Source organism: Pleurodeles waltl, chromosome 9, assembly GCF_031143425.1.
Source record: "Pleurodeles waltl isolate 20211129_DDA chromosome 9, aPleWal1.hap1.20221129, whole genome shotgun sequence".
NCBI lineage: Eukaryota > Metazoa > Chordata > Amphibia > Caudata > Salamandridae > Pleurodeles > Pleurodeles waltl.
In genome coordinates, this window is record NC_090448.1 from 1,006,524,063 (window position 1) to 1,006,544,645 (window position 20,583).

Sequence of the window (20,583 nt, forward strand, 5' to 3'; positions counted from 1 at the left end):
CCTGGATCTGAAACTGATGATTACAGAAAAGGCTCTTTTCGCCGAACAGATTTTTTTTTATTTTTTGAAATATCACAATTTTGAATTATTCCCCAGACCCAAATGGCAGACATATTCAAAGGTTTTAACCATTTATAACCAGCTCGGCAACATTCTTCTCTCTCCTCCTTTCATAGCTTGTGGATAGATCTTCAAGAAAACTGGTGTGCTGAAACTTAGCTGACTAAGCTAGTTAACTGTCAAAAGTCAGGCAAATCTGTCAATGGGGTCACTGTGACTTACGATGTGTTATTAATATATATAATAGGCAATTAGTATATATAATAGGTATTGCATACTCTTTAGAATCACTTATAACAAAGTTAGCGATGGCGACTGTGTAACAGGTGACATGGCTTGATTATCGGAATTACTTTATTAATCGCTAATAACTTTAGCATTGTTTGTAGAACTTGCACAAAACTTTTCACAACCTTTCCACCCAAAGCATGCTTGTTTAAAATTAAAGTCTTAAGATCATAGTTCTAATTAGTCAAAATTCATCATCTCCTTTTCTAACTTCCATAGAAATGTTGCTATGCACAATGATAAAAATGCCATACAAAACTATAACAAATTTGCCATTCATTTTGGTGGCAAACTCCTATTGTGACTTTGAGAAATCAGAAATAGTAACTTGGAGACTGTGAGAAAACAGGTCTGATTGCCGTGGCCCCCTGACCTTTTGCCCCCATTTTTCAATTTTTGCTGGTGTTTTACTGACTCTGATAGGGCCAGGGTACTGCTAACCAGTCCCAGCGCGTGTGCTCTGTGTAAAATCAATATGCAAATTAGGCTAATTATAATTAGCTATGTTAACTTACCTATAAGTCCCTAGTATATGGTAGGGCATGTAGGTTTAGGGACCCCAGCGTAGATAGTGCACCCATAGGTGCGCTGCTGATGTGCTTAGTGTCATTTTAAAGGCAAGCCTGCCTTGCTGGCTGCTTTTAAATTAAAGTAACATGCAAATTTGACATTGGACTTAAAAGTACTTACAAAGTCCTAAACTACCTTTTTTTCCCATATAGGTCACCCCTAAGGTGTGCCCTATGTGTCCCTAGGGCTGGGTGACATGCAACTATAAGCTGGGACCTTATAAAAATAGTTTTATAAGCCCTGGTAAGGTAAAACAGCCACATTTGTTGTGAATGGCCTCCATAGGCTAGAATGGGGAGACTATTTTAATTTATAAAGTCCCCTTAAGTATCAGATACCTCAAGTCTAGTATCAAATCAATTGTTATAATAAATCCCACAAATTACAATTGTTGCATTTAATATAACTTGTTCAGGTAAAGAGTTCAGCCCTGTAGTGCTCTGCTCTGATTGCCCAGTCTCTGGCAGCCTGGCCAGGCTGCCTTGATGAGGTGTGAAGTAGCCTGGGCTGAACAACACAAAGGAATGTGCCTGTGGAAGGAGATCTCCTCCCAGAAGATGGAGAAGCAGGAAGGGGGGGGGGGCTGCCAAACTGGTCTTCAAAGGCAGGGAAGGACATCTGGAGTAGCCCACCACCTCTCTCACATCCTGCAAACCCAGACAGTTAGGTGCCTCCCCTGATTAGTTTAGGAGGGGGCAGGAGAAGGATGTGTAAGATTTTTTAGCCACACCAGTGGGTGGGCTCAGCCAGATGTAACCTACAAAAATCAGTTCAGCCATGATGGATTTTTGAGGAATGTTGCTCCCTGACATTGATTTTTGCCACACTTCCCAGGAAGTGATGATCATAGGGGGGAAGGACCCTGCACCTGACTGGAGAACTAGGACCCCCCCTGTTTTTCTCCCAGGAGCAAGGATAAATATGGCAGAGCTGCACCCATACCTCAGATCCCTACCAGATTTCAACAAGGAAGAACTACAGAAGAAGGACTGCCCTGCTGGACCCCTGACCTGCACCTGGACACTGCACTCTGGAGTACATCACCAGCTGCACACTTGGGCTCCACCACAAGAAGAACCTTGCCTGGCTTCAACTGGTTCTAGGAGGGACTCCCTGTTTGCTACAGGTGAAAATTTGCTAAGCAGAGTCCCCTGTACCAACTCCTGAAGAAACTGACCAGCTGACTACTGTCCAGTGGCTGTTTTGGAGTTTGCGCATTCTGGGAGTTGTAGTCCGCACCCTCAAGGAGCATCTCAGAGCTTCTGGAACCTTGGTGTGAGCAGTGGACATCAAAAGAACCTTAAAAGAACATCTGGAAGAAGATCCAGAAGTTTGGAGAACTTTTGAAAAAAATCTCCATAAAGGGACCAACCCGCCGCTACAACTCTAGCCAGCTTGCCTTATCCGTGACCCGGCCTGACTTGCAGATTCACCCCGGTGAAAAAAATCTCAGAAAAAGTGACTAAGTCAGAATGTAGAAAGTTGACTGGGACCTCCTAGGCAGTGTATCCGAAGAGGACTCCAGGGACGTTGGATCAGTATTCAGTTTGTCCCAGTCGAAGGATGTTCACCTCGAATAAACGACTCTGAAGGTAAAAATCTCCACCGAGAGCTCCCGCGACACGTATCCGAGGAAGAGTTCCAGGAGGTCGGATTGGACTGGCGACTTAGTCGTTTTTCTGGAGATTTTCTTCAGCGGGACCAAGTAATAAGGTAAACTTTCGACCAAGGCCTCCCGCGAGCTGTAGCTGAGCAGGGCTCTATCGCGGTCGGCCTCAAACTTTTACTTTGCCCCGGTGGAGGTACGACCAGATTGGCGCTATTCATTTCCAAGTGCTAAAAAGCATTAATTCTTTTAAAAAAATCATATCTCCGGTTCCCCTTATCCGATTTTAATCATTTTGGTGTCATTTTAAAGATAAAAATATAATCTATTTCTATGAACTGGTGTTGGAATTTTATTGTGTTTTGTGTTTTAATTATTTGTTTTGTGATTATTAAATGCTTTACACATTTGTCTCCTAAGTTAAGCCTTGTCACTCGTTGCCAAGCTACCAAGGGTTGAGCGGGGTTTAATTTATTGAGACCTAACTGGACCTAAGTTGAGGTTAGTGGCCTATTGCTAAGTGTAGGTACTTACCTGCCCTTACCAATAATCCATTTTCCAACAGAGACATATAGTTGCAGTGGTTTGTGAACTAGTTCACAAACCATAATTTGAATCTAAACATAACTATCATTGGGAAGATGTAGGAAAAAGCTAATGTTTTACATGGTTACCCACAACATTTTGCCTGGTATCTGATGTGATTTTGACTAAAAGTGCACTGGGTTTCTGCTAACCAAGTCCCCAGTGCCAGACCTCTTTTCCTAAACTTTAAATTGTTTATCCAGTCGGCGTATCATTTAGCACCCTCTGTAAGGCCGTAGTAAATGGTAACCCTGGTACCTGGGGCGCTAATGAGGGAGCCTAAGCACTGCAGCACAAATTGTGCCACCCTAAAGGACCCCTCACCAAGCACATGGAAGGCTGCCATTGCCAGCTGCATGACTTGGTGCAGACAAAAGTGAAAACACAACATGGCACACAGCCTGTGTGCAATGTCCCTAACACTGCATGCAATATATATAAGTCACCCCTACAGTAGGCTTACAGTCCTAAGGCAGGGTGCGTTATATTACATGTAAGGGATTATCTGCAAGAACAGATATGTCCTTGCTATGTCAATGTCAATTCTCAGACATAGTATGTGGGCAGGGAAGCCATTTTAAATGCATGGGCTGCACACTGGTCAACACGAGTTCCCCAGCTACATGATGGCTTCAATATAGAAAGGGATGGTTGGTATCCAACATCTCGTACTGATAAGCCCACATTGATTCCAGTGATGGATTTATCAATACATGCACCCACAGGGCACTGCGGTGTGCTTGCTGACTGGTTTCTGCCAGCCTGCCACCTGAGACAGTTTGGGCCCCCTAGGGTGAAATCCTCCTGCTCTCAGGAGGCCCAGAACAAAAGTCTGTCCTGTAAGAGGGTGTAACACCATATCCCACAGGACGACCTGCTGATTAGCCTTCCTAAGGTGACAAGATTCAAAGGGCTGCCACTTTTGAAATGTGAAACTGGCTCCCCTCACAGGAGAGGAAGCCACCAACCCTGTTCAAATCCACCTGGTACCTGAATAGGTGGGAAAATTAGCTAGTCAGGTAGGTGTGCCACCTCCAAACTAGTACCACCCCTAAGGTGGGCTAAGCAGAGGTGCACACAATTTTCCAGAGATAGCCATCTTTGAGATCGCATACCTAGGTATTCTGTGACAGGGCTATGCCCACTTCCCACAGGAAGTGGTCATCTAGGGGGCATAGTGACCCCCCCAGGGTCATGGGCCAATTGGCTACTACCCTACACACCACTAACACCCTTACCTTCAGTATTTAGGGAAGCCCCTGGACCAAGAAAAGCAAATCCTGATGACAAAGACCAAGGACATTGGATAGCTGTGAAAGCAGAAGAGGAGAAAAAGAAGCAGCTGACCTGGTACCAACCACTCCAGCCTGTCTGCATCGCTCCTTGAAACCTGCACTAAAGATGACTGGTCCTGCAGCTGTGACTCCAGAAACCCAGGAGGACTTCATGTCTTTGAAAAAGACAAGACCTCAAGTGAACAGGGGACCTGTTCTCCAGCAAACTCCAAAGAAGTGACTCTAAAGCCTCCGGAACCGTCAAAACCCGACACCTGAAGTCCCCATTGCACCTGCTGTCTCCGACCCAATTTGAAGTGGTCCACCGGTGCCCACAAGCTTTCCTAGTCCTCCAGAATCCAAGTCCCCTCCTGGACTCTCAGACGACGCCTGCAGCCTTGGCACACAGCCTCCTCTATCGCAACTGCTCCGGTAAAGACAACCATACACTTAAAGACACCTCTGCACCCTGTGCCCAAGCATTGGGAGTCATGAGCCGCGCTGTTGGTTAAGCCCACCTGGCCTTCTGGCCAGAGCCTGCAACCTCTTTTCACAGTGACCTATCTCCATTGAAACGCATTGGGCACCCAACAGTGTTTACTTTGTGCACCCTGCCATCTCTTTGCCGCTGGTGGTGTACTGCTGGTGCTTCGTTGGACCTTGCACACTACTCACTTTAACTCCTGGAGATTGGTCTTGTAAGTTGCTGTATTCTATTTGTTTGCAGATCTTGTTTTTTACTCCCATAGGAGAAAATTGCAGAACTTAGAAATTGCACTGTGTCCACTTTTTAAAGTAAAAAGAATTCCTAATTAAAAACGTATTTACCCAAACGTTTTTTCTCTGATGCCAAAACATATATAAAGATACTTGTTGTTTTTATAAATTGGTGTGGATCTCCTTTTTGAGGTGCGTGTCTCACTTACGGACTACTGTGTGTATTTGTGGATATCTTGCACTCCTCTGTATTAAGACTAAGGCTTCTTAACCACACTACCTCCAAATAGAGCAGTTTGCGATTGCATAGCCCTGGACCTTTTACAGGGTATTGAAATACCACATAAAGGGCCAGCTTCCTACAGTGGGTGCTTCATTGCCATTAGCTATTTCAGAGTTTGTGAAATTGTTTTTCAGTGTCAAAATGAGGAAGGTGATGATGCTTCAATCCCAGTGGGTACAACTTTACACCACAGAATAGTGGAAAGGTAAATGTTACTTACCCAGTAAACATCTGTTTGTGGCATGTAGTGCGGTAGATTCACATGCTCTGCATACTCCTGCCATCTAGTGTTGGGTCAGGAGATGTGTACGTTGCTTTTTTCTTTGAAGAAGCATTTTTGAGTCCCAGGATCAAGGGACTCCTCCTTCTTGGATACAGCACATGGGCATCAACTCCTTTGTTAGATTGTTTTCCTGCAGCTTTAATGGGATTAAGACGTTTTGGTTGGCAGTAGCATACAAAAGGTCTACATTTTTTGGTTGTGGGTCTACAAGCATCCCTGAGAATGTACATACATTCCCTAGGCAATTCTAAGTAACCAAACTCTATGAGGTCAGGTGCCATCTCGCAAGGTTGAGTGACTTAGGGTCTGGGTGCCTGACATGTCCTTGATTTTGAGTGAGAATGTCTGGCCTAGTGGTGAGCTTCTTGTGGGAAACTAGTGAGAGGTCCAGAAGTGCGGTGAACCATAGTTGATGCACCTAATTGGTAGCTATCAGGATCATGGTGGGAGATGTCTGCTTGATCTTCCAAACCAGAAATGGAATGAGAGGGAGAGGTGAAAAACCATAAGAAAATACCACTGAACAGTTCATCCATAGAGCGTTTCCCTTGGATAGAGGGTGTGGCAAGGCTTGGGCATTTTGCATTTTTCTGCTGAGGTGAAAAGGTTTATCTGAGGAGTTCCCCACCTTAGGAAGTATTTTTGACGGACTTGTGGGTGGAGTTTCCATTTGTGGACTTGTTGCTGCATCCTGCTGAGCAGGTCTGCAAAGTTGTTGTCCGTTCCTGGGAGATACTCTGCCACCAGGTGAATGTGGTGGTAGACAGCTCACTTCCAAATTGTCTGAGAGAGTTGTGACAATTGGAACAACTGTGTTCCCCTCTTCTTTCTGTAGGCAGTACATGGCTGTCATGTTGGTGCAGATTAAGACAACCTTGTGAGACAGGTGATGAAGAAATGATTTCAGGGCTAGAAGGACTGCCTGAACTTCGAGGTAGTTGATATGCAGGGCTTGGTGACTGAGATCCCGGAGGCCCTGTACTGTGAGGTCTTGAAGGTGAGCACTCCAATCCATCAGTGATGAGTCTGTGGTCAGAATGACCTGAGGCACAGGGTCCAGAAAAGCCACCCTTTCAACAGGTTGGTATTGTTCCACCATTGTAGAGAGCAGTGAGTATGGCATTCTAACACTAGATCCTCCAAGTGACCTTATGACTGAGACCACTGATGACAGACACTGCTGTAAGGGATGCATTTGAAGTCTGGCATGGGGAACAATGGCAATGCAGGAGGCCATCATCCTTAACAGGTGCATGATAGTCCTGACTCTGTATGTACAATTCTCCTGAAACCGGGGAAGCAGAGACTGAAAACTTTGAACACAAGCTGGGTTTGGGTATGCTAACCCCAACTCTGCACTGAGAACAGCTCTTAGAAAGGGCTGTATCTGAAGAGGTTGTAGATGGGATTTGACAAAGTTGATTGTGAATCCTAACATCTGAAGCAGTTTGACTGTCATCTGAGTGTGATGTTGGCACTGTCGTAGGATACTGGCTTTGATGAGCTAGTCATCTAGATAAGGGAACATGTATGTTTTGTCCTACGAGGTGTGCGGTGACTAAAGCTAAGCACTTTGTGAAGACTCTGGGAGCAGTTGTGACCCCGAAAGGCAGGACTTTGAACTGGTAATGTGTGCCTGCCACCACGAATCGTAGGTATTTTTGGTGTGCAGAGTGTATGGGGATATGAAAGTAGGCATCTTTTAGATCTGGGGCGTCAAAGTTGCCTTGTGGCATAAGCAGAATAACATCTTGAAGATTAACCATATGAAAGTGTTCTGCGAGAATGTAGTGGCTTAATGGTCTGAGGTCCACAATAAGCCTGAGAGAGCTGTCTTTTTTAGGAAGGAGAAAGTATAGGGAATATACTCCTGACCAATGTTTCCTGTAAGGCGCGAGCGCGCGCGCATCTTTCCTTCCCCCATCGTGCAGGCCCCATCGGCAAGCGCGCACGTTAAGAAATATGCCTTTTAGAGCGATATACGTGCTCCCCTAAGGCAGATAATGCTCATATTTGAATCTGGATTGAAGTGAATGAAAACAGCGTTTAAATGCCGCGGGGAGTGTTTTAAACATCATTTGGCGTACTTTAGCATACAAGCGAGCAAGTGATATTTATGTTAAAAATTAATGGTTAATGAGCTAGGAAATGCTTCAGAACAGTAGGAAATGTGCTGTTATCAACTTTTCCATCATTGTCATACTTCATAGTTGTTTATATGCATTATCACTTTCTCAGCTCAAATAAGCCTTTTAGAGCGATAGTCGTGCTCTCCTATTGCAGAAAATGCTCATATTTGAATCTGGATTGAAGTCAATGAAAACAGCGTTTAAAGGCCGCGGGGAGTGTTTTAAACATCATTTGGCATACTTTAGCATACAAGCGAGCAAGTGATATTTATGTTGAAAATTAATGGTTAATGAGCTAGGAAATGCTTCAGAACAGTAGGAAATGTGCTGTTATCAACTTTTCCATCATTGTCATACTTCATAGTTGTTTATATGCATTATCACTTTCTCAGCTCAAATAAGCCTTTTAGAGCGATAGTCGTGCTCTCCTATTGCAGAAAATGCTCATATTTGAATCTGGATTGAAGTAAATGAAAACAGCGTTTAAAGGCCGCGGGCAATGTTCCTCTGTTTTCTCTAACTGGGGTGTAGGTGGCACTTAACAGGTCATGTCCTTGGGGTGTGCAACCAGGTCACAAAACTGCCTTGATGCCCTATTGCATGTAGCAATGATATCCCTTTTTTGCTTTAGTGGTATGGAGAGGCTAATGCCAAAGATCTTGGCTATTTATGCGCTGCGCGCGCGTGAATGGTCAATTTCTTGGCGCACGTATCCTTGGCTGCAGTGCACAGAGACCGCACACTGCCGCACACAGTGGAAAAATATTAGAGGGAACATTGCTCCTGACCCCTGGATGGAGAAGGCTTCCTCTTGTTCTGGCTCCTCCTTGGCATGTTCCTCCCCAAAGATGTCCGGGGTATCGTCCGGAGTCTTGTGCGCCATCTTCAACTGACGAGCTCTTCTGCCCCAAGACCGGAGGGAATTGCAGGCATCGCAGGTAGCTTCTTGGTGATCGGGGGAGAGGCACAGGTTACACACCAGATGTTGGTCGGTGTGAGGCAATTTTGAGTGGCACTGAGGACAGCAACAAAACAGCGTCCAGTCCATCAGCTCAGCATACTACTTTTTGGTACCGGGTGGTGAAGTAGCTTCAAAACAGGCGAGGTCACCCCAGAGGGTGCGCGGTCAGTGCCAGGACTGACACGGGGAGACAACCCCAAAGATAGGAGCACGTGATTGAGAAACAATACCGTTGATGAAGATAAAGAAAGAGAAAACAGAAGGAAAGATTTTGAACTAGAGGCGAAAGATGGAGTGAAGACACACACGTCTAAACCTGATGGTGAAGAGAAAATAATCTAATGCCCAAGCGCAGTATCACCAAGAAGTAGGAGTCACTCAATCCTGTGACTCAAAAATGCTTTTCGAAAAAAAAGAAAAAAAAATTGCTACACTCTGGGCCCAACACTAGATGGCAGGAGTATGCAGAGTATACGTATCTACAACCACACACCATTGAACATAACAGTTATCCCTCAAAAAAGGTCAAAATTAATATGAACAGATTTTGAAAAGGCTTGCCAAGTTTGTTAATCCGAGGTTCATTAACTGGCCTTCCCATTTCCTATTGTCATTGTGGGAAAAATGACTGACTGTAGCCATGTGGCAACAAGACCTGCACATCCAAACTCTTGCGGGTCCTGGATCTATTGAGTCCACCCACAGTAGCTCAAACATACAAGCAGTATGCAGGAGGGGGATGATCCAAAGGGTGTGTGCCCATTATCTGCGTGTGGCTGCATCCAGTGGGCACACATGGAGGGAGGACCATGTGTATGCCACGATGTTGCTTTCTATTTTGTCAATGGCAATTTCACAATGGTTAAATCTCCACATCACTTAAGTAGCTTATCAGTGCCGTTTTAGGTTAATTGGTAAAAGATGCCATTTGTTTGCGGTCATGAATCACATAAAGAATTACCTTCTGGGGAATAATAGCATGATGATTTTCAAGGATCAGTTCCTTGATATGATGAGTCCATAAACGTTTTTCTTCAACTGTTCGGACCTACAAAACAGAAAGGAAGAACCTTGATATGATGATTACAAAAGGTGGCCAATTTCCAAGATGTGCCAAACACCTCTCATACAGATTAAATATATGAAACATTTAATCAATTGTAAGCTAATTGTAAACAATCTTACAGCATGTTTATTCATTTTCTGAATCCCAGCTTTTTACCTGTGCTTTATTTATGTTTTTTTTCCTTTATTTTGTCGATTTCTTTTCTACACTAAACATATTTTCTTTGCTGATTGTGTTCATACTTTAACTGGTATTTTAACATCACTTTCTCTATCACGATAAAAGCATTGGCCCAATTCACAAGCTGCATTTTGTAATACATTTAGAAGTACATCAATAGCACTATAAATGTAACACAAGTCACAGTTCTGGGACTGAGAGTGAGGGGAATGAGTCCACCCTGATGCGTGTCATGACTTGAATCAAAACTGACCTGCTAGGAAGGTAAGGCTAGACACTTTCCAACAAGGATACTTAAAAATGAACTAATAAGAGAAGAGGGGCTTCTGGAAGATGAGGATCGATTGGAAAGAGATTTCCACGTTAAGCACCGAAATGCAATATTTTTGCCTCCTCTTGTGGCAGTGCGGAAGCTCAAGACTATGAAACACAAGTGTTAACTACGGAACACAATTGTGTTAACTAAGAGCTGACTGTGTAATAGTATTTCACTATTTAAATACAGATACAGAAAATTAATCTGGCTAGTAGCAGTAAAAGGCGGAGAAAGAAATGAACCACTTATTTTCCTTGAAGTTAAGATGACAGTTGTATTCCTTGCCCTTTGAATACCGAAATTTTGAATGCATGATAGAATCAACATCTGAGTAAACACTAGCCAGGTGTGAAACAATTACACGGCCATTAGACCTCTGTCCTGTAAGGCTGAAATGCAGCACATTCCCAAGAAAGTTAGATTTGTAAAAATCAGAATTAATTAGAGTGTCAATCTCTGCACAGACAGAATCTTGAAATATGCTGGTAGTGGCACAAAAGGGCATAGTTAAGGAATTATTTGATCCTAGTGTACTAGGTGGTCTGGAGCAACCTGAACTGCTCCAAAACAAATGGTTAGACTATTAACTAGCTTTACCTATGAAAAGGATCTATGTGTTATATTTTGGCTGGTTTTGGTTTTCAGAGCTGACTTGAACAACCACATCTGAATTAGGTCTTTCAAGCAAGTGACCAGCCTTCGACATCTCCCACCACAAATGAGGATGGCCACAAGGAGGGAACCCAGCAATGACCTAGAGGACTCAAAATGCCTACAATTGTCATCAATCAATTCCCTTAAGGAATAAGAAGTTTTAATCCCGAGGTAAACCCTGAATCACTTACACCAGGCATCCACATTGGCACAGGGATTAACAATCTCTGGAATAAGAAGCAAAACATTTTCAACCTTTTCACCATTGGTCCACAAGATGCTCAAGAACTTACGAAAATAAGTTGTGGGAGTTGCTCTAATGCACGCAGCAAATACTATGTTAAATGGCAATTGTAATGGTAACAGTGGTTAAAAGTCATCACATGTTCATCAACCACTTCTGAATCTATTTAAATCAATCTCCTTGTTATGATAATAGGGTATTTTTAACCAGTGCAAAAACATTTCTGTGTACTCGTTAGTAGCTGTATTTCCAAATCATTGGTTTTAAAGATACTCTGACAATAATTAAATACAAACATGTTGATGATCTCAGAACTGATATGAAAACAATTGTCAAAAACCAGTCATTGTGGACATCAGCTAATAGGATGCCTGTTATGTCCTAAAAGTGTTTCCTAACTGGGCCAATCTCTTAATCTTAATTAAATTTAACACATGTTGTTTAGGACAGGCTCACCAACTTAAAGATATCCTTCTTTCACATATTGACCCCTGGATGATGTTCTACCCATCCTTTGCTCAAAGAGTACAACCGAATTTGAAAATAGTCTTAAAAACTGTAACAGACTGTGGATCTTAATTAATGAACAGAGTCCAATCAACTAAGAGGGAGGGGGAGAGGGGAAGTGAGGAATCTGCTGCTAGAGTCTTACTGAAGATAAGTAACTTCGGGCCGGAAGTACTAACATTAGGAATACTGATTTCCTAATTCTCTCTGAATCGCAGTTAGAAAATCAGTATTCCTAATGTATGAAACTCCTCTGAATTTCATTAGCGATTCCTAGTTGGTCGCAAATAGACCTACTTCATGCATATTAATGAGGTAGGTTGCAAATTGTGACCCATTAGGAATTGCAGCCATCACAGAGATTTTGACCTGCTGGGCTCAGCAGACCACCATGTCTGTGATTGCTTTTTAATAAAGCAATTTTTTAAAATTAAATGCAGCCTGTTTTCCTTGAAGAAAAACAGGATGTGTTTAGTAAGAAAAAAGGAAACTTAGCAGTTTCATTTTTTAAAAGCAGGCAGTGGTCTGCGAGACCACTGCCTGCTCTTAAAAATATTATTATTTACATTGCAAAGGTAAAGAGGTCCCTTGGAGACTCCTTCCCTTTTGCAAATGGGTTACCACATGTTTGAAACTGATGGTAAAGTATTACTGTTTTGCAACTGGCATCCAGTCGCAAAGAAGTAATACATACCACAACAATTTGGTATTTAGAAGGGAAGCCCTAAACAAGCCCCTTTAAAAAACAGAATCGCAAAAGCAAAATGAGATTCTGTAACAAGTTACTGGCTTGTGTACATCGTAAAAAGCATTTTTCGGGTCGTTTTTATGAAGGGCTGTTTGCGACCGGAAAAGTGCTTTGTCTACCAGAAGAACCTGGCCCTTGGTTTTTCGGATAGAGACGTCTAGCCGCAGATTCCTCACCTTTCGAATAGATATCAAAGAAATACCCATTCAGAGGTGGGTTTGTAAATGGACTCAAACCAGAGTGTCCTGCAGCAGAGTGTGCAAAATGTCTCTCTTGAACCAGATTGTCAGGCAGTAGTGCTTTGTGAAAGTATGAAGAGACACCCACGTAACCACCTGGCAGATGTCCAGGACAGGGACTCAGGGTACCAATGCAGTGGTAACAGCTTTGGCCCTTGTGGAATGATCATGCAGTCTTTCTGGAGACTGCTTTTTGACCAATGAAGTAGAAGATCTAAATGCAGAGCATGATCCCGTGGGAGATGGTTCTCTTCTGAACTGCCTTGAATTTTTAAGCTCCAGAGAACCCCACAGAGCTAGCTGGTCACACACCCGGTGGTCTTTGGTGTGATCTATGTAGAAGCTGAGTGCTCTCTTGAAGTCCAAGCAGTAAAGTCTCTACTCCTCCTTAGAGGGGTGAGGCGGAGCATAAAACACCAGCAGGGTGATTGTTTGATCGACGTAGAACAGCATTACAACTTTCAGCAGGAAGGGTGCCAGACACCCCAGTCCCAGTTTATCTGGGTGAAAGGAAGTGTATGGTGGATGGACACAAAGCCTGAAGCTCACTCGCATGCTGAGCCAAGGTGATGAGGAACACAGACTCGATAGTAAGGAGCCGCAAAGGGCATCTGTGAAGCAGCTTGATTGGAGAGCATATCAGATCAGTCAGGACCAGATTATGGACTACTGGGGCATGAAAAAGGCTGAAAGACAACCCTTAACTGTGCCCAAAACGAATCCTTGCAGGGCAAGAGACAGAACAAGCAACAAAGCATCTGATAACGTGGTCTGAAGAGGTCAATCTAGGGTGTGCCACACCAAGCCACACATTTTCTCCAAGGACAGGGGTATACAGTTTCAGTCAAGCAATGCCTGGCAGCCAAGATGGCATAAACCACTACCAGCGCAAGGTCAAAGGTGTCCAGCTGTCACCGCTCAATCGCCAAGCATGAAGGTGGAGATTGCAAAGGCCCAGGTGAAGGACCCTAGCCTGTTGCTGCAAGATGAGGATCATAGCCTGAACATCTGAGGAGGAGTCAGGTGTGACTTTGACACGTTGGTAGTGAACCCCAAAGATGACAGAATGTTGGCTGTAGTCTGGAGGTATTTGTCAACTGCCTGGTGTGAGCCTACCTTCAACAGCCAGTCATCGAAGACTGGGGAAGACTGTGCTGCCACCTACGCATCACTGTTGTGAACACCTGAGGGATGGTGGTGAGATCAAAGGGAAACACAGCAAACTGAAAATGCTCCTGTCCCACATAGGTAGGACTGGTGAGCCAGTGGGACATCTACATGGAAATAGATGTCCTGCAGTACCAATCCCATCCATTCTTTAGAGTCAAGAGGAGACTAGATGTGGGTCAGAGTGAGCATTTTGAATTTCTATTTCTATAAGAGGGTGTTAGAAGGGCCCAGGCCAAGGACAGGCTGAAGATGTCAGTCCTTTCTTGGCACCAAAAAGTAGCTGGAATAACAACCATGCCCTACATCTGGCACCAGCACCCACTCAACAGGCCCTTTGGCTAAAAGGGCTTGCACTTCCTGCTGCAAAATATAGAGATGGTCCACCGTCAGTCGTTGGAGGGATGGGGAAGATGCTGTGGAATAGAGAGAAAGGGTAAGCATAGCTCCTGCAATCAATCTGTCGAACCCACCTTTCTAATGTGATGGCTTGCCAGGGTGGTAAGAATCAGTGAATTCTGCCTCTGACTGGGTGGTGGCTGTGTGCATGCAAGGACACACTAAAGTTGTTTTGCAGGTGGGGCTTCAGTGGGGGGCAGTGGACTGGAAGGCACTAGGGCCTTGGCTGCAGGGGTGATGGGCCCCACAGCCTCTACCATTAAACTACTGAGTTCCTTGTTAGGGATGGACAGGTTGGCCGTAAGAGACAACCCGACCAGAGCAGTAAAAAATGGCATAGGAAGCGGATTCCTCTGTAGTTTGTCCAGGGGGGAGAGAAAACAGATCTGCTTCTCTCGAGGTGTTGAGACCTCTAGCCTTCTGTAAGTACTTGTACCAATTGTCACCCTAGTAGGGCTAAGAAAATTCAATACCCGGGTCACAGTTATTATCCGGCTCAGTTCCAAAAAGGAAATGCAGAGTGTTATCAACTGAGTGCCAATTCACATGGGGGATGAGGTGCCTTCGGGTGAGGTAGGCCTGGGATCAGGGAGAACAACTGAGGTCGCCTCCTCAAGAGGAGAAGTCTACACTGGTGTCAGCGCCTGGGCCCAGTATGGGTTGTGGCACCAGAAGTGGAGTCGGAACAAGTTCCGGAGGCAAATTAGGCTTGGAGGGTCTAGCTTGTGCCGAGGGCGAACAGCCTGGTGGCATCCCAAGTGGAAGGCCTTTTGAGGTCACCAGAGGGCATCAGCAGGGACCCAAAGAGCCAGAGCATGGCTGTGTGGAACTCTTCAATCTGCCACAGAAAGCCTGAAGGCCTTGGAAACTTGGGTTGTGCCATATCCAACTGAGGGATAGACTCTGAAGTCGGCCGACTTTGGGAGCGATATCAAGGAGGGTGTGACCATCTCTGTGCATACCCATGTGAATGGTGTTCAATTTCTTGCATTTCTTACACTTACCTGAGGACTTGGAGAACGATGAAGACTGACCTCTAGGGTGGCCCCATGACCTTGGATGCCGAATGTGACCTTGAAAGGTCTTGGTGCAGAGCTTTCTTATGCTTTGAGTTATCAAGTTTCACCTAGCATTACCTGATGGCCTTCGGGTTAACTAACATGAAGTCGCTGAAGGTCTTGGAGTTGTGGCTTGATCCGAAGCACCACAGGCTTACCAGATGGCTACCAGCGACAGACATATGCTTGCGACAGTCCCAACATGGCTTGAAACTTGTAATTTTAGAGGATGACATCTCTTGCAGACTAAAGAAAATGTTGAGGTAAAGCGTCTGAGAGAAAAGAAGGAACTCTGGACCCATGTCCATGCAGAAAGAAAGGAACTGATATCAGCGCGTGGTAGTGGTACCTATATAGGCCTGGAGCATCATTATCAGAACGGAACAGCATCAGTGCAGAGCTGCGCGGGGACACCTGGAGAACATTCAAAAGATGAGGAATCTGTGGCTAGAAGACCAGTCTGACACCTGGGGAATATTCAAAAGATGAGGAAGATGCAGCGACAAGACTCTATTGGAAGCTTTTTTTATTAAGTAAGTGAAGACCACCCTGGCAGGTCTTAACCAATTTTCTGTTGGCTCTTTACATGAACTTTTATCTTTTTACTTCACTTGCCCTCATACCAATTCTGCAGCTCAGCATGACTACTTGCAAACTTTGGTGGTGAGGTCAAAAAACATTTAGTTTATCTTGTGTTTAAACTGAAACAGTGTGAAGTTGCTTCATGTGTCACATTCACACGTGTTTTTAATAAATACTGCTTCTTAACCCTAAATGCCTCGTTCTCCATTTCAGCTCAGAAAATCCTCACTATGTAACCATTCCAACCTTCAATCCACTAGGAATTTGCTCTGGTGAAAGCTATGCAGATTCCTAGAACCACTGCATTGGTCCAGGGGAGTATTACTAAACTCAAAAAAAGGGATATCTTCTGAAGAAGGGCCACTAAGTTTCAATTACTGCTAGAATAATGCTAAAAGTACTTTGCTTCACTTAAAAGACCTTGCCTGGCCAGGAACTACTCCCTCTTCAGGAAAAAAAAAAAAACTATCTTTACTCTAAACCCTAAACAACCTAGCTTCTGTCATGCTCCTTTAAGCTTACTTTGCCATCTAACATCAAATACATCCAAAGGTGATTAAATATATTGACTACATTTGTAAACAAAAACAAAAAACTTCAGAAAATGGACTTCACACTGTGGGTTAAAAAACCTCTGCACATAAATAGGTAACAAAAACTGACCACCAGGGAGACCGCATGTTTTGCCTTTTTTCTGTAAGCACCAGGAACTTACAAACTATGAATATCCCGGCTCCCACACAGGTTAATATTGTAAAACTAGATTTCTAGAAGGTTATGCTCGATATAGAATAACATTTATAATAAACTTGTTTTAGTTCACACAGAGACCGATACTGAAACTAAATAGAGCAATAAAAAAAAAAATGAACATCTCGACTTTCTATTTAGTTTAGTGTCATTAAGTACAGAATCCCTGTGCAGCGGTCTGACTGCAAAGGAATGCAAGATAAAGAAATAAAAATAACCTCATTCTCTGTATGCTCTTAGCACGAAACAACATTCCCACAACCGGCACTCTCCTAATACTGCACCTGAATGTTGTACTGCTGTTTGTTATTCTTGTAATGGGTAATGGTGAAGCAGAGAGATTCTCGGGTGCTTTCGATTAACATCAAGCTGGAACACTGTGTGGGGGGAAAAAAGAAAAATGATGGAGATTCTGTATTACACAGAGCATAGAATTTACAATCGGGACCTATAGCCTGGAAGAACATGGATGCAGATAATCCATATGAATAGTGCGTTTCTGCCTGGTTTCTTTTGGGGTTTTAGAGCACTAGCTTCATTTGTGACCTCGGCTTTGCACAGTCTTGGAAAAATGTTTACAGCCTGTGTTTAGCTAAAATGGTGTACATTTTGCTCATTGGAGCTATGCTACTAAGGGAATAGCCTGTCTGCCTAACAGTACCCCTTCTTCACAATAGAGATTAATAAAATACTACTAATTAGCGCATTGTCAGAAAATAGTAATAGGGCAGGCTGCACCTCAAAATGAATGCCAGGTCACTTGGAATGCCGATACCCCTGCAGCAGGATTTAGGCTTCAAAAGCATAAACAGAAATTAATTCTTAATTTGGGTCTATATATTACGAATAGTGTTTATATCATTTATCAAATGTAGATCCTTTAGGTAAATTTGCCAAGAATTGATCAAATTTGCAATCGTGTTTGACTTTCCGTTTTCCCCATGGTACGTGAGGCACACAAACTGTGTACGAGTAGGGTTAAGTGAATTAGTGGATCGATGTTACATCTTTTATGGGCCCTACCTTGTCATCTGCGTGCCTAGAGCTTTAAGGAGAGAAAATACAACAGACAGGAGATTAGGGGATTATGGAAACGGCTGCGGACTGCAGCTCAAGGCCAGGCACTCCTCAGTGAATATCTCTGCAATCCCCTAACTTTTTTAAAGAAGGGGTCCACTGCAGGAACTGCCCCTTCTGATGGCAATATCATGCGTAAATGCCATAAGGCAATGCTAGAATACCTTTGAAGTGGGATGGGACTGAACTAGTTAATGGTGGGTGGGGTTAGAAAAGAACTGCTTAGCAAGAAGCTTGTGCTCAGTCAAGTTGGACATTAACCTATAAATAGTTTTAAGAACATTTCAGTGTTAGTAGCCACTTCCCAATCTGCAACAAGACTAAAGTGCAGTAGGTAAAATTGGGAAACATTTTAGGGGTCTGATTCACATCACCGGCCGATGGCATGCTAGTTGTCCTTGGGCACCAAACTGGAAGGACAAAGACTTTCCCTCCTTGTAGTGTTGTATAATACTCTGTCTGCCTGACCAAGGAACACTCGAAGAGCTGTTCCTGTATCTGCCTCTAACTTTTGCCTGCCAAGGTCCAATTCCAAGAGCAGAGTGAACCGGCATTTAAATTTATTTTTTTTACTGTGACATTCTTCATTTTTTGCTTACTCCTTGAAGCCAATAAACCTTTATTTTTATTTCAGATTTCTTATTATATTTTCCTCTTTGACGTAACCTTTCTGTGAACTTTGACATTTTTGACTTTTTAAACGTAGTGTTATTTGCTTGGTTAGACATCAAATTTCATCTTTTTTTCCCCTGAGGATTGCACTGTTGCTCAGATGTAGTTGCCCTTACCGAAACAGGTCTGACTTTGTGGAATCAAAGGTTTAGATACTATGGTGGGAAACAAAAATGTAAATAGCCAGTTAAATGAGAACCAGGGCATCTGTTGAAATCGAAGAGGATTGTCTTAGTATACCTATTATGGAATAATTTAAATACATATACATATATATAGATAGGTTTGTGTTTGGAAGATGGGAAAATACACCTCAATTGACAGACCTATGTGTGTTATAGTTCCAATGCTTTAACTTTCAGATAAGCACTTCTGAAGAAGGCTGGGAAAATATTACATTTTTTGTCCAGAAATTGGTATTCACAAAAAACAAGGTGCAAGTTACTAATTTCGAATTATGGCTTTCTACTTATAGGTAGCTTTTGGAATAGGTAATCACTATTTTTGGTAATTATTCATTTTCTTTGTGTTTCAAATATTTTATGATTTGTTTTTTTATATAAACAAATACAGGAGACAAAAAAGGAAAACTACATACATATAACATACATATATCAAAGGTCCAAACTGGATAAGAAATATCAAGCATAGCTAGTGACTTCAATAACAAGCAATTAAAAGTAGAACCAGGAAATTAACCAAACAACGTTAAAACAAAAATAACACACAACATATGAACCATCAAGCTTCCTATGTATTTAAACACATTATTCAGAGGTAAATTCACCAACATATGTGAGCATAAAAGCCAAATGGCAAAACAAATTTCTCACTAAACAAGGAAGGGGTGAAGAAACAAAGAACTAATTCAGAAAAACAAGGGGCAGAAAGAAATATAGCGACATTACTTTTCAAAGGAATCAAGAAAATAGATAAAAGAAGTGATAAGTATATAGACAAAAACTTAAAGACAGGAGAAGGGAATGAAAAAAAGGAAGAAGAAAGAAAAAGAATAAAAGGATAGGAAGAAGGTAAAAAACAGGAAAAATGCAATGGAGAAACAACATAATATGGATTCATTTTCTAAGTATTCCGTAAGCAAATTGATTCTCTGAACAATAAATTTTTATTTATCACGAACTGACTATTTTGCCAATTTGTAATTCGATTTGATTTACATTTTATGAGCGCAAGTTACCTGCAGTGAAATGGAGCAATTTTGTTAGAGAATGTTTAGCCAACCCACAAGGCAATCCCTTCTGGCTGAACTGGAATTACCCATCTTGTCCCATCGGATCCGCCGAAGGAGGTGTGCCGTTCACTTCAAGCACAACAGTGGTCCCTCTGTAAACTACACAGCTTGCACTCAAGCCCGAATGGAATTCCAAAACAACTTTTTTTGCTAAGCATCTGAGTTTTTGCTGGTGAGAATATTTCAAACACCCATCATTTTAAAGAGACCCAATCGTAGCCCCCACTCTCAAAAGATAAAGTGGTAAAATGTCATACATAAGTGAGCAAAGTCCAGTCTTGCGTTGCAGGCCTTAATTTCAAGATCACCTGTGATCAGTAAATAGCCTCGAAGCAATTCCAAAGAGCCAATATACACTGGGCATTGACAGACATAAAGCTTTGATCTAGCATATTTTTCCTAAATTGAAGCAGGGAAATACTTACTGGAATATGTGTTTGGTAGGCAAAATGATCGCCTCGTTTTTTGGTTATGAATAAAGCTCTGTAGAAGAGGAAAAGAGTACGCTCGTTACGGGCCCTCTGTATTCGAAATGTCCCTTCCAGAACCAACTCTCCGTAAGTTGTCAGATCAGAGCCTTTCCAGTTGAGCAACAATGACTGAATCTCCTGCATAAACGGTAAAGAAAGCAACCATTACCGTCCAACAGATTGATGAACATGTACCAATACATGAAAGTATAAAGTTGAAAACAACAGAGTTGTACAGAAAAGTTCTCGTCAGGTTAACCAATTCAATAATGATTAATTGTCAGGAATGAAATAGTCTGCCCCTCAGTATGCCTGTGAAAACCCTTTTCTTGTAACCTTGGAGAGGTGAGTGAATGGTGGAACGCTTGCCACTGCATGATAAATGACCATAGGGTGTATGATAAATCTTCAGAGGGTGCCGAAGACATGACAGCCCATGTCTGTTC

At 42.9% G+C, this 20,583-nt stretch overlaps 1 protein-coding gene across 1 annotated transcript in view; it reads right to left on the reverse strand.

Moving 5' to 3' along the window:
• Window positions 1-20,583, reverse strand: part of PLEKHG3 (pleckstrin homology and RhoGEF domain containing G3) — a 495,850-nt gene that overhangs the window by 100,039 nt on the left and 375,228 nt on the right. The window contains exons 9-11 of the mRNA XM_069207658.1: window positions 20,093-20,275; window positions 16,951-17,043; window positions 9,718-9,804 (exon numbers count right to left, since the gene is read on the reverse strand). Coding sequence (XP_069063759.1) covers window positions 9,718-9,804; window positions 16,951-17,043; window positions 20,093-20,275 — 363 coding nt within the window. The remainder of the gene's footprint in view (window positions 1-9,717; window positions 9,805-16,950; window positions 17,044-20,092; window positions 20,276-20,583) is intronic.